At 51.6% G+C, this 14,527-nt stretch overlaps 1 protein-coding gene across 1 annotated transcript in view; it reads left to right on the forward strand.

The window, feature by feature from the left end:
* The window catches only part of Otog (otogelin), a 75,098-nt gene that overhangs the window by 46,781 nt on the left and 13,790 nt on the right, over positions 1-14,527 (forward strand). The window contains exons 32-40 of the mRNA XM_050130256.1: positions 2,717-2,884; positions 4,287-4,565; positions 5,123-5,240; positions 6,102-6,181; positions 6,600-8,347; positions 9,192-9,360; positions 9,602-9,747; positions 10,488-10,577; positions 13,760-13,943. Of these exons, the coding sequence (XP_049986213.1) occupies positions 2,717-2,884; positions 4,287-4,565; positions 5,123-5,240; positions 6,102-6,181; positions 6,600-8,347; positions 9,192-9,360; positions 9,602-9,747; positions 10,488-10,577; positions 13,760-13,943 (2,982 nt within the window). The remainder of the gene's footprint in view (positions 1-2,716; positions 2,885-4,286; positions 4,566-5,122; positions 5,241-6,101; positions 6,182-6,599; positions 8,348-9,191; positions 9,361-9,601; positions 9,748-10,487; positions 10,578-13,759; positions 13,944-14,527) is intronic.

Genomic DNA, 14,527 nt, shown 5'->3' on the forward strand with positions numbered 1-14,527 from the left:
GAGTGCCTGACTGGGACACCTCTAACTCAGTGCTGACTTCCTGAGGTGCTGCTGGCCCTGGAATAGCTGAGCTGTGGTGCTGATTTGGGACTGTGGTTGGGAGTCTGATGGTGCAGGGCTCAGGGAGGTCAGGACTTTGTCCACAGCTGTCCCTGCAGCTCCGTGTGAGGCCCAGGACGGAGCCTCATCAGGCCTTTCATCATTCAGGGCAGCTTCACCAGGCAGCAGAAGGCCACTGGTATCAATGTGCCCACCCCATAGTGTTTCTAATTGGTCTCAATAAGCCCATCAAGTGTCACCAGGGTTCTCTAAAAACCTGACTTGTCAAAACCAAGTGCAGACTGCTTTCCCTGAGGAAGGTTGCTGGAAACCTAGATGGGATCTTCAAATCCAAAGAGTTCATGGAACCAAGAGATGCACCCACATCTAGATTATTAATGAAGATGAAAGTACAAGTCATTGCTAAGGACCAGGGGAGATTAGTGTCCACTATTAGAGCCATTTGATCTGTTTGATCAGAGGCTGAATGGGCTGTGGCGATATGGCTGCCAGAATAGTTCTCAGCATCCAGCTTCATCCGCTTGGGTCTTCAGTGCCCTTTGACACCCAAGCTCTAAGTCTCCTCCCAGCCATACCTTGTAGGAGTTGGTCCATGTAGGTATGGGTACAGACTTCGGGCACATTTCGATGCTGATTTGGGTTTGAGAAGCATCTTCCCAGCCAGACTATTAAATGGAATAAAAATGTACTGTGAAGAAGGCTTATTGTAGACATAGGGAGAAGGCAGTTAGAGGCAGAGGCATCTGGAAGAGTCCTGAGTGAACAAGACCCTGAGCCAGGCCATGTGAGGAGAGGGAGGAGGGAGAAGAGGAGAACCAGGAGCCAAGAGCTGCTGGGTGGTGGTGGTGCACACCTTTAATCCCAGCACTCGGGAGGCAGAGACAGGCACATCTCTGTGAGTTCGAGGCCAGTCTGGTCTATAAGAGCTAGTTCTAGGATAGGCTACAAAGCTATAGAGAAACCCTGACTCAAAAAAAAAAAAGAAAAAGAAAAAATGAAAAGAAAACAAAAAATACAGTTCCTCATGTTGTAGTGACCCCAACCATAAGATTATTTTTGTTGCTACTTCATAACTGTAATTTTGCTATTACGAATTGTAATGTAAGCATCTGATATGTAGATAAACTTACACGACCCCTGTGAAGGTTGACCCCCCAGGTGGGTCACAACCCACGGGTTGAGAACTGCTGCTATGACAGGTAGGAATGCTGGGAGAACCAAGCAGCAAGCATCAGCTTTGATGTAGCAATAGGCATCCCAGTTAGCCATTTGTCCCAGGTTTAAGACCTCACAGCCATGGCCTAGGGAAAGGAAACGCTAGATAAGACTCGGGATCCATGACAAGGGTTAGATGGGTCAGGCTGCAACATGGCAGCTGAGAGAGATGCTCTTGCCTAGCGGTCGGTCCAAGGGCAGCTGATGGCCCCAAGGAACGACTCGGGAGAACTGCATTCCCTGGGGCAAAAAGGTCCCTGTGACATCAGGCAAGACATTTAAGCAGCAGTTATGAGCAGTTCTCCCCATCTGCAGCATTTTGGGTGTCAGTAACTGGCAAAGGACAAGCTGCTTCTAGAGTCTCCACCCACCCACCCACCCACTCACCCACTCACCCAATTCCTTGCTTAGCTTTATCTCCCAGCATTTTCTGTGGTCCAGGCCTCATGGGCTGCTGGGAAAGAGGACCTTTACAGAGGTGCAAGGGAACATCCCAGCACCACGTGTGTGTTCTGCACCCACATTTGTTGAAACTGGCCCCTGCTCTGCGTGTTCACACCGTAGAAACCAGTCCATGCGGCACACTTCTTTTGGCTGCTTCTTGAGCGCTGGTTGCTGACCACTTCCCAGCACACTAGGCTGTCTGCTTTCTACTGAAGGACACAGATGGGAACCCCCATGCAGAGCCACACCACAGAGGTGGTAGAGCACGGGGGAGAACTTCCCTAAGGAGGTGACATTTGAGCTGGTCTCCAGGGACTGAGTAGGTGTCTTCAAGGCACAAAAGGAGAATTTCTCTGAGAGAAGAGACAGCATGGTGGAGGTGAACTAGGACAGCCATGTGGCTCTTTCAATAAAGCAGGAAGGAGGCTCAGTGTGATGGGAGCCCTTGAGGGGTAGGGGGCAAAGCACAGGCCCAGTTTGGAAGAGCCCTGAATTAAAGCTGTGTGCTTGAGAGTCTATCCTGGGGACGAGGTGAGCCACTGGGAGAGTGGCCAGGAAAGTGACCCAGATGCTATGGGACACACCAGAGGCAGGAAGTTTTTAAAGTTGTCGCAACTGTCTGTGACATCCATGTCCCCTCAACTGTATGCCCTTTCAAGCACAAACGGGACATGTGCATGAACTAAATAAACACAAACTGAGCTCTGAGGTCCTGGCTGTCATCCCTCAGGACTGGGTGGGGGTCCCTGATGGAACAACGTCTCTCATGGTAATGGCTCATGCTTACAGGGTAACTGCCATGGGTTCCCTATGCAATGGCCTAATCACAGAGGGAGGGTCCATCTTTTTCAGGGGCTGCTGGCCTGGGGTTCCTGACCTACTAAAGTTCCTGTGGTCACCAAGAGTCCCTTTCTAACCCCTTGCCTCTTCTGTACTTCTGATGGGTGGGACAAGTGGGTTGGGTGCTGGGGCTTCTGACAGGGGCTCTTCTCTCCAGTGCTAGGAAAGGGTCCCTACCAGCTGTCCAGTGTGGCGACTGGCGGCGCTCTTGTGGCCACGAAGGCAGTAGACAGTGACATAGCCCTTGTGAGGGCAGAGGATCTGGCGCCAGGAGACATTTCAAGCTTTCTGCTGACAGCTGCTCTATACAAGGCCAAGGCCCATGGTAAGGCCCACCCTCTGGCTCCAGTCCAGCCCTTTCAGGAAAGGTTGTCCTGGAAAATGGGGGAGGAGGGGATGGTGAAGCCTGAAGCCACCCACAGGGCTCCAGCCCCACGATCTGCTTTTAGTTCAGACTAGTTTCTTGACTTCTGTGAGCCCACACCACCTTGGACAGGACCCACACAGAACTTTGTCCCCTGCTCTTGCTTCAGAGAATCCCAGAGGCAATAACTCCCCTTCTTTTGTGTCCTTCTCTCATCATTTCTCCGGCCTCCTCACTCTTCCCTTTCTCCCTTTCCTCCCCTCCTTCCCCCTCTCCTCCATTCTTCTTGTCTCCCTCTCACTGAGCCTTGAGCACAGGGCAAGCACAGGAACCAGAAACATTGAGAGACTCAGTGCCTGCCCAGCAGGCGCTCCAGCCCTATGGCTGGATAGCTATAGTGCTTCAGAGTTTGCTGTGGGGTCTGCAATGGTGGAGCTAGCTTAGTGCTTCAGAGTTCGCTGTGGGGTCTGCAATGGCGGAGTTAGCTTAGGGTCTTGAGGGATGGGAAATTCGTGGTGGCAGGAAGAAATGAAGAGTGTTGGACATTGTGAGGAAACTAAGCCTGCTGAATCACAGACCCAGTGGTCTCCACCTCAGTGGACTGTTGCCCACAGAGGACTGCTCCTATCTGTTTGGTACCCGGCATAGCAGGCAATAAGACAGGCCTGGTTTTCCCGTGGAAAAGTGCTGTGGGACAATGGTCTGTACCCAGTCACTTGTATTTAAATAAACGCTGATTGGCCAGTAGCCAGACAGGAAGTATAGGCGAGGTGACAACCAGGCAGGAAGTAGAGGTGAGGCAATGAGAATTCTGGGAAAAGGGAAGTTTCAATCTGCAGTCATCACACAGACACAGAGCAAGCAAGATGTGGCTGCCTCGCTGAAAAAGGTACCAAGCCACTTGGCTAACACAGACAAGAATTATGGGCTAATATAAGTTATGAGTTAAGAAGAAGCCTGAGATATGAGGCCAATCAGTTTATAATTAATGTAGACCCCTCTGTGATTTCTTTGGGACTTAGTGAGTGCAGGAACCAGGCAGCACAGAAACTTCAGTCAACACAGAGGAGAGGCAGGACAGGAGGGAGCAGTTGTGGGCTTCTGTAACCTCCCACCTTTATCCCAAGAGATGAGTGACCAGAGGGTGGTCAGTGGACAGGGAGGAAGGTCAGAGAAGCAATGACAGGAGAATAGGGTCCAACTCATCCCCAGGGAGCTGTGGTCCCCAACCACTGGCCACATGCTCGTGGGCTGCATCCCCACATCTGGCTCTGTCTGTACACTGACCTAATCCCGTGCTCGTGTGCTGCATCCCCACATCTGGCTCTGTCTGTACACTGACCTAACTCCCATGGCTCTGCAGACCCTGACGCTGTGACCCTGGAAGCAGCCGACAGACCCAACTTCTTCCTGCACACCCTAGCCAATGGGTCTGTGAGGATGGCGAAGTGGCGTGGAGATGAAGCCTTTCACCAGCAGGCCTCCTTCTCCCTGCACCGGGGGACATGGCAGGCTGGCCTGGTGGCTCTGGAGTCTCTGGCAAAGCCTGGCTCCTTCCTCCACTCATCAGGCCTTGAGCTGGCTCTGAGGCCATATGAGCACACAGAGGCATTTCGTGGTGGTGCACTGTTCCACCTTCTGGGTAAGTGTCTGCCCCACCGTTGTTCTTAAGTCTGGGGCTTCTGCCTCACTCAGCTGCTTTTCCTGCCTGGTCCCCTTTTCCTTTCCACATGTCCCCAAGGAATAGAATCCTCATCCTTTTGGAAAGGGGGGATGCCCCCTAGGGCTACCCCTGGAATGGGAGGTGGTCTGATGTCCATATTGGCAGATCAGTGAGTGGTGGCGGAGTGGATTAAGACCCAGCCAACTTCCTGGGTCTCACCTCCTGCTACAGGCCAATTGTGTAAAATTGCATGGCCTGTGTGGATGTGAGGAAGGGAGCCTAGTGGGGGCTCACGTGACGCCTGGTTTCAGTTTCCTGTCTTAGAACATGCGCTGGCCCCAGAAGTTTAAAGTACACCCCTGGGGACACCAGCTGAGATGCCAGCAGGCCCTCAGCATCATGAATGCCACCTCCTCTGCCTGGCTTCTGAGTCTTTCTCTGCCTGTGGTCACTTGTCCTCACTTCAGGCAGGGAAGGCATGGGCTGAGCTGGGGAAATGCCGGGCTCTGGTGTTGGGTCTCTCACTGTCTTTCTAGATGCCAAGCCCTTAGGGGCTGCCTACCCCGTCTGCGAGTGGCACTATGATGCCTGTGCCAGTCCCTGCTTCCAAACATGCCGGGACCCACGGGCAGCCAGCTGCCAGGATGTGCCCAGGTAAGACCAGGGGCAGTGGGCAGGAGTCAATGCCTAGGAAACAGTCTCAGCACACTGAGCCTGTGTGTAGACATGTGTGTGAGGGTGTGTATAGGAGTGTGTACTAAGTTGAGCATAGGAATGTGTGTGTTGGGGAAATGTACTTTTATGTATGTTGTAATTATTTTTCTCACTGCCATGACCAAATTCCTGGCAAGAGTAGCTTAGTGATGAAGGGTTGATATGGGACCACAGTTTAAGAAGGGATCAGCCATTGTTGTGGGAAGGCGCAACCATGAATCTATGGGGGCGGGGGTTCACATTCAAATCACAACAGTGTGTGTGCGCCATATATAAATGTCATATACTCACACTGTATACTGGTGCATGATGTGGGTATAGCCGAACCTTGTGTTTTTATGTATTAAGTATGTGTGCGCTGTACACAGCTATACTCACACACCTGTGTGAGCTGACTCTATGCAGTCGAGTGTGAGTGAAAATGTCATGGGGTGTGTAAGCTGATATTTGTGGGTATCTACACAGATGCATATGTGTGTATACAATATTTATATAGCTTAGCTTTTTATAGCCTTGGAAAGAGCCCGTGAGCTGTGTGAGAATGGGCCTATGTGGAGAGCCTGAGAATATGACAGGTGGGCACATAGCCACACATTGTGCACGTGTGATTCGCTGCTGGTCAGGAAATAAGAGTATGGACATGGTGCTATTGTACGCAAGTGTGACTAGGTCTCTGTAGAGCACACATGAGAGTGTGCATCATAAGCACACACACATATACACACACATGCTATAAAGGGATAAGAGGGAGGCCAGCAGCGCTGTGTTCCATCACTAGCCAGCTCCCTGCTCTGTCCTTAGGGTGGAAGGCTGTGTCCCTGTGTGCCCCACTCCTAAGGTCCTGGATGAAGTCACACAGAGATGTGTCTATTTGGAAGACTGTAAGCGGCCTGGTGTTCTCCTTTCTCCTCCTGACTCCAAGTCTCCATGGTGTCTCTGGGGAATTCTGCTCAGGGTCCCAGATCCTATGGCAGCAGAGTCAGGGCAAGGCTCTGGGAGGAAAGGGTTCAGAGCTGGCAAGGTTTTGTCTGGTCCCTGTTTCAGAGGAAGGAAAAGCGAGGGGTGGAGGTCTTTCTTGGGGATCTTATGCTGAATGTACAGGACAGCCAGGCTTAAGCAAGTGGACAGAGTCCAGCCTTGCTGGCTTCTGTGGACAGAGGCCGTGGCTGTCTGGTATCAGAAGCCATGCTTGCCCGATGGCTTAGGGTCCCAGTCCTCTAGCCCTGTACCCCAGCCCTGCCCATGAGGATGGCTGGGGCCATCACCCTCACTATGAGCCTCTTCTTTTGTCTGCCCCAGGTGTGGAGCCAGCTCTGCATGGTCCTTCGGAGGGGCTTGGCAATGAGACCCTGGCACCTGGACAAGCGCTACCCACCCCCAGTGACAAGCAGCAGCTCCCCCAGGAGCCTTCCAGAGCCCCCACCCACGGGCCTGCCCTTGTCCCAGTAGCTTCACTGACTTCAGCCCCAAACCCACCAATGGGTGCTACTGAAGGGCCAGTGCAGCCTCTAGGTTCTGCCCACCACACGCCGCAGCCCCCACTGGGGCTTACAACATCTAACGTTCCTGCCCACCACACAGAGGCTCTAGCTGCCAGCCTCCTAGCCTCTTCTCACCTCCCAGGGTCCTCGTCCTCCTCGCTCAGTTCTCTGCAGACATCCACATCTGGCATTGTATCAGGTGTAACAGAGACAACCAAAGTGACTGTGACCTTTGCAGGGACTCCCAACACCACGGTCTCCTCCCGGTCACCCCCCGTCCCTCGCTTCCCGCTCATGACCAAAGCTGTGACAGCCGCGAGTCATGACTCCTTTCCTGTTAGGACTACACCCCTGCAGCCCTCTCGGCTCCCAAGCCCCTCTTCCAGACCTATGACTTCCCCTGGAGCAACTTCCAGGCCTCCCACATCCCCGGAATCCCGCCTGACAACTACAGTAACTAAGGTCACAGATAAGACAGGGATGTCCCCATCTGTCCAGGCCCGGAGCACTTCACCCAGCCACCCCCTGACTGTGGTGAGCACAACACAAATGGCTCCTGTCAGTCCTCTTGTCACTAAGGGCTTGGAGGTGGTGCCAGCTACAGAGCAGAAAGAACCTGGGCACAGCCAGTCCATAGGGCTGCCAGTGTCTCCGCACCCAAGCTCAGGCCCCATTGACCTGCCTCATCCAGCCCAACACACCACCACAGCTTCCAGGCCCCTGGCTCTGTCACTGGGAACCCTGGCTACTGGCAGCCCATTCCCAGATGCTCATAGGCTGGGGACCACAGCCGTACTTTCTCTAGCGTCAACTCAGGGACATCAGCTTCTCTCTGGCCTGCCGCTTGACACCAGCCTGCCCTTGGCTAAAGTGGGCACATCTGTCCCTGAGGCCACACCAGGTCCTAAAGGCTCTATCACCACCCCTCCACCTCAGCATCAGGGCACCACTCTGGCCGTGACCACGACGGCGACAGCACCTGCTCACACACTCAGTCTGACAGTGCCTCTCGTGTCCGCTGTGGAGGACCAGGCACACGCACCTAGCCCCATGGTACCCCAGACAGCAGGTGTGGCTTCAGACCTAATTCTGGGAGCCACATTGGCAAGCTCTGGACCCTCAGCTGTGACTCCTGGGGTGCCCTCCACAGTGTCTGTTGCCCCACGGAAGAGCACCACCCCTAAAGCAGTCATGCTGTCTAAGAGAGTGTCCCCACCCACCTTCATCTCTGGCTCTGCCCAGGGTGGGTTCACAGAACTCACAGCCATAGTGGGCCATACTGTTACTCCCTTGGTGATGGAGACAGAGGGCCCCCAGGCTGGTACAGTGCCACTGATGCCCACATCCTACTCCCTGAGCCGGGTATCAGCCAGGACGGTCTCCCGGGAAGGCTCACTGATTCTGCTGCCTCAGCTGGCAGAAGCCCACGGGACCCCAGCAGGGCTCCAGCCCCAAGAGGATCTAGGGCGCCAGGCCACCACGGAGCAGTCAGGACGCTCAGCTCCAGCCCAGAGCATAGCAGAGGGACCGGTGGAGGTCGAAGTGAACATTTCTGCCACCTGTGTGGTAAGTGCCTTGGCAGTGTTTGTGACTCCGTCCCCAAGACCCGGCCTTCTCCCTGCCACTAAGATGGGCACCACCATATGGTCATAGGCTGTGCTTGTTGAGGTATCTGTCCATTCACCCTCTGCTGCAAGATGGCGGTGGTGTCCCTGACCCTACTTAATCCCTATCTCAAGCTCGTGGTACTTCAAAAATCCAGGTCTCCTTGGTCCTCTGAAACCACAGCAGGGCCCCGCCCTGCCTGTTTGGGTCCAGGGCCAGATTGAACGAGTTTGCGAGTTTGCGTGTTTTTGCAGGGTGTGGTGAGAATGTGATTTGGACTGTGAGAAAGCATAGATGCATGCATGCTTGCTACTCCGCTAGCTTTCTCTACACTTGCTCAGTCCAGGTCTCAAAACTAAGGAATGGTGCCGCCCACGGTCAAGCTGGGCCTTCCCACATCAATTAAGACAATCTACCACAGGCATGTCCACAGTCCACCCTGATCCAGACAGCCCCTCACTGACAGACACGCCCACGGTCCAACCCGATCCAGACAACCCACCACAGACAGGACTACAGCCCAACCCGATTCAGACACGCCCACAGACCAGCTTTCAGACAACCCCTCACTGACAGACACACCTACAGCCACCCTGATCCATCCCCTCCCTGAGACTCTCTTCCCAAGTGGCTCTCTGTTGTTTCAAGTTGATTGTTGGAACCAGCCATCCCAGGGCATTGGTTCCCTAGTCCTTACCTCGAGGTCACCTGCCCTACTGGAATGTGACTTGTTCCGAAGGGGCTGAGGAACGTAATACCAGATCTCTGAGGGGCACTCATGCTGACACTGTGCTCTGTGCCATAGCCCATCGCTGAACAAGACTGCGTCCGGCACATTTGCCTAGAAGGCCAGCTAATACGTGTGAACCAGTCCCAGCACTGTCCTCAGGGTGCTGCACGCCCTCACTGTGGCTTGCTAGGCCTCGCTGTGCGGGTGGGTGGAGACCGCTGCTGCCCACTCTGGGAATGTGCCTGTGAGTTCTGAGGCCTGCCCGTGCCTCTGTCCGCCTCTTTCCCGACTCCAGCATGCCTCCTCCCTAATCTGTATTCTGTAGGAAATCCCATCTCACTGTGACTCCTACCCTTGTCACCTCTGAACTCTGTGAGACACCCGATCCTAGGGACTCAACAATCCCCAGAATCTCTGACTCACCTGCCCATCTTCCTAGGTGGCCTTGAAGCCATCAGCTTGTCTTTCCCTGCCCCTGCTTCCAGGCCGATGCTCCATCTTCCCAGACCTGAGCTTTGTAACCTTCGATGGCAGCCATGTGGCCCTGTTCAAGGAGGCCATCTATGTCCTCAGCCAGAGCCCAGAGGAGATAATCTCCGTACATGTCCTGGATTGTAAGAGTGCCAACCTGGTAAATGCCCTTGCTTTTCTCCCTGCCAGGGCCTGAGAACTGAACTAGGCAGAGGGGAGACTGGGTAGTAAGCTGGAGTTCAGTGAACACCCTAAGGCAGGGTAGGTCTTGGGGAGGCCATGGCGGCATCCTTCCTTTTCTTTCTGCCTCCCAGAGGTTCCTGGAGTGGAAGCAGATCTCTTAGCAGGCCAGGGGACTGAGGGGACTAGCGGAGTAGAGTGTACCACCTCTCGGCCCTTCCTGGGGTCTGCTCCTTTCCTAGTTCCTGCAACTCTCCAGCAGCCTTAGGGTTGACACTAAGTCGGGAGCGGCGAGAAACCCATCCTAAGGTGGTGACCTGGGGTCCTAGGTGCCAGCTGCATGGGCTTGGTGCTAAGATAACCCCCCTGAGCCACGTGGATAGAGGAAACGCCATACCTTCCTCTCTTTTTCCTTCCCTTCCTCCCTCTTTCCCTTCCTCTGTCCCTTCCATTTTCTCTCCCTCCCTCCCTTCCTTCCTCCTTTCCTTTCTTTCTCTCTCCCTCCCTCCCTTTTTCTCTTCCTCCCTTCCTTCTTCTTTCCCTCCATCCCTTCCTCTTCTCTTCTTCCCCCGTTTCCCTCAGCTGGGCTTGCATGAGGTCAGGTAGGATTCTGAGTACCATCTACCCAGGCCTGCAAGTGTGCCCACATTTCCTCTACCCACACAGTAGGAGGGGAACTCAGGGCAGGGCTCTGGGCTGATGAGGCTGGGCTTTCTGCAGGGACACCTGAACTGGCCCCCGTTCTGCCTGGTGATACTGAATGTGACTCATTTGGCCCATCGTATCACCATCGACCGCTTCAACAGGAAGGTGAGTACATCGGAGAGGTGACCTGCAGGAGTAAGAGCCTTGGGACTTGTCTGTAATGAGGGCCAGGGACTGGGAGACACCGTCTTTTAAGAAATGATGGCACATGCCTGTAATCCCAGCACCAGGAGGCAACAGGGAGGCTTGCTGCCTCTGTGTAGCCAGTCTGAGCTACATAGTGAGACTCTGCTCAAAAAAAATAAATGAAATAAAATAAAGCAAAATAAGGTACATTTGAAAGTTATTTAATATAGGATGCTTCATCAGTTTTAATGCCAGGGGAAGAAGGTAACAGGCAACATCACACTGACAAAACTTAAATAGTCGCTGTCAAAAGAATTCTCTGTCCAGTTCATTTTCCTTTTATTGACTGGATGGTCTGGTGTTTTGTGCTTATTTTTGAGTTTTATAGATAGTCTCTGTATTGATGTCCCTCTTGGATGACTGGCAAGGTTCACCTCTGTTCTGCAGGCTGCATCTTCATCTGGCAACTGTTTTCTTCACTTTAATCTGATGAAACATCGTTTATCAGATTTGCTCTTACTTCCCAGCTACTGGAGCCCTTTCAGAAAGCCTTTGCCTGTGTCTGGAAGCAGTTTTCCTAGACTCTCCTCCTGCAGTTTCAACTCCTCACATCTTGCCTCACAGCTTTTGATCCCTGTTGAGCTTTGTGCAGGGAGCAGTAGCTCTAGTTATTGTCTTCCGCACGTGCATCTCCGGTTTTCTCCACACCGTCTGCTGAACGGGCTGTCTCTCCTTCAATGCATGTTTTAATCGCCTGTTAAAAATAAGGTGACGGTGACTGTAGCTGTGTTTTCATTTCTGGGTCCTCTATTCTATTTTGTTGATCCCATCTATCTCTGTGTTTGTGCTGGGGTTGGTTTGTTTGCTTCTTGTTTTCTTCTGTCCTTTCTCTCCCTCCTTCCCTCCCTTCCTCCCTCCCTCCTTCCTTTCTCCTATGGCTCTGAGTATAATTCGTAGTTGGATACTGTGGTACCTCCAGCACTGCTGTTATTCTCTGATTGTTTGGGCCATACAGAGACTTTTGTGCTTGGATACTGTGGTACCTCCAGCGTTGCTGTTATTCTCAGGATTGTTTGGGCCATACAGAGACTTTAGTGCTTCCATATGAATTTGAGGATTGTTTTTCTATTTCTGTAATGACAGAATTTTGATAAGAATTGTGCTGAATATATAGATTCTTTTTAGTAATATAGCCATTTTCACAATATTAATCCTGTAAATCTGAGCATGGATTCTATTTTTAATTTCTTTCTTTGATGCTAAAGTTTTTCATTGTAGATATAGTCATGTTCTTGGTTAAGTATATTTCTGTTTTTCTTTGAGGCTGTTGAGGATGAGCTTGCTTTCCTGCTATGTGGCTGAAATACCAGGCCCAGAACGTTCTGATGTAGTCTTTAGATAAGGGATAATGTGATTTGTGCTTCCCTTCTTATTTTGATTGCTTCTGTTTGATTCTTTAGCCTTGTTGCTCTGGAGAGAACCAAACTCTGAACTGAATAGGAGCCGAGGGAGCGGTCACCCTTGTCTGTCCCTGACTTTAGAAGGAATGCTTTTGGTTTTTCAGCATTTAATACAGCATTACCTCTGGGCCTAGAGTAAAGTCGTTGTTGTGTTGAGGTGTATTCTTCCTGTTCCTCATTTCTCCTGGGCCTTTGTCGCTAGAAGGGGCTGGGCTTCATCAAAGGCCTTTACTGCGTCATTGAGATGATCTTGTGATTTCAACCCATGAGTCTCTTTACACACTGTATCACATTTATTAACTTGTGTATATTGAGTCATCCTTGCTATTCTGAAATGAAACCAATTTGACCCTGGTATATGATGATATGTTCATTGTATGATTGAATTAGTTTGTATTGTAAGTATCTTTTTCAGGTTTTTTGTTTGTTTTTGTTTCGTTGTGAGGGGAATTGGTCTATAGTTTTGTTTTGGTTTTGGTCATATTCTCAACCAACTTGGTATTAGAGCAATATTGGCTTTGTAAGATGAGTTTGGTAGCATTCTTTCCCTCTCTGTTTTTGGGAATAGAGGAGAATTGGTGTTCATTCTTTAAGGTTCTGCCAGAATTTGGACATGGATCTGTACAGTTCTGGGCTCGTTTTTCTTGGGAGACTTAAATGATTACTTCAGTCTCATTACTCCTTGTTTAGGCCTGTGGAACCCCCAGGGTCTGGGCTTCTGATATGCAGGGTCACACTAATAACCTGGAGTTTAAACCTTTGGCAATACAATAGGAAGGCTCGGGGTATCAGAGAATGGGGACCTTCCCAAAGTCAGTTTTCTGGCTCCTGAATGGAGCTTCTCCTTCCTGTAGCTCAGTAGTTCACATGTTGGGTAATCTGTGGAGTGATTAGTAAAAGAGTCCATTCCTGAAGGGAGGATGGTAAATCATGATAAATACTTTATAATCTTAATCTTTTCTGCCTTTTAGTTTTATAACATAACACTTAGTTCCTACTCCACGTTACATACACCTTTAACCTTGTCAGTTTGTAGTAGAAGTTATAGCCCAAGTGTTTGTGAGAACTGAGGTGTGCTGTTTAACAGATAATGATGGGGCCCCCAAATGATGCCTAAAGGCAAGTGCTGGGAATTCAAAGAGGCAGACATGGTTCTTGCCCTGAAGAAAACCATGATCTAATGGTACCCTTAGCTAGGGAAGAGCTTCATTCCTTCTTGAAGGTCAGTGCAGAAGTGAGCTGATGCCAGGGAGGATGGCTAAGCCCCAAGGTGTAGAGAAAATCTCTCAGGAGAAACCATCTGAGGAGAGCCAGCGGATAAGGAAGTGTTTCGAAGGAATGGGAATTTGTGTTTGTGCGGGAAGTGAGGTGCAGCCTGCTTTCTGCTGTTACAGTTCTGGTTTTATTGGATTTTGCCCGTAAAATAGTTTTAGAATTCTCCCATGTTTTGTTGGACTAACCTTAGGTGCATGTGCCCCAAACAGCCTGGCACAAAGAGGTGGCTAGTAAGTGTTTGTCAGAAGGACTGATGGACAGATGATAATGAAGAGATAGATGGTGGGTAGGTGGGCGGACAAATGAACGGATGGAGGTGTAGATAGATAAGCAGGTGGACGGGTGAATAAGTGGATGTATCAGTGGGTAGGTATATGGGAATACAGACAGATATATGAACTGTTCTCTAACTCCTTACCCTGTAAGATGACTGTGGACTCTCAGGCTGTGTGGCCACCAGTGAGCAGATACGGGTTCCGGATTGAGGATACAGGCCACATGTACATCATCCAGACACCCTCACACATCCAGATCCAGTGGCTCCACAGCTCAGGACTCATGATCCTGGAAGCCAGCAAAACCGGCAAGGCCCAGGGCCGTGGCCTGTGTGGTGAGGTGGGACCCAGCTGGGGGAGAGTGGTCCCTGGTCCCTCTCTGGCACCAGGAAGGTTCCCTGGGATCAGGTTATGTTGGGACAGGGTGTCAGGCCAGAGATGGGGCCAACAGAATTGCCAGTGCAGAAAGGCCTGATGTCCATGTGTGGGGCCGAGGCTGTTAACAGGGCATAGTGCCGGGTTTGCCAATTGTCACTTCAGCCAGGTCTGTCTGTCAGCATCTCTGACGGCTTCCTAATGCCAGATAATCCTTCCTGTCTGCATGTGCTGGGGCCCTTTGCCAGACAGTTCCACTCTTCAAGATTATTCACTCCAGGTCACCCACACAACAGGCCTGGGAAGTGCCCCTCAGTGTTCTCGCTGAACCAGAGACAAGCGGGGGCTCAGAAGTCAAGTGGCTGTCTGATGGCACATGGCAGAGTTGCTGTGACACACACAGCTAGGGTTCCCGATCCACAGCAGGGCTGCAGACAGCACTCTCTAAGAGCAAGTGCTAACTAGGAACACAGTGCAGGAGGACCCTGAGCGCAGGTGGCTGCTCCCTGCACAGACTCTTCATGGCAGGCTGCTGTGATTGTGC

Source organism: Alexandromys fortis, unplaced genomic scaffold (assembly GCF_014885135.2).
Source record: "Alexandromys fortis isolate MF-2015 unplaced genomic scaffold, M_Fortis_MF-2015_v1.1 scaffold_342, whole genome shotgun sequence".
Taxonomy (NCBI): Eukaryota; Metazoa; Chordata; class Mammalia; order Rodentia; family Cricetidae; genus Alexandromys; species Alexandromys fortis.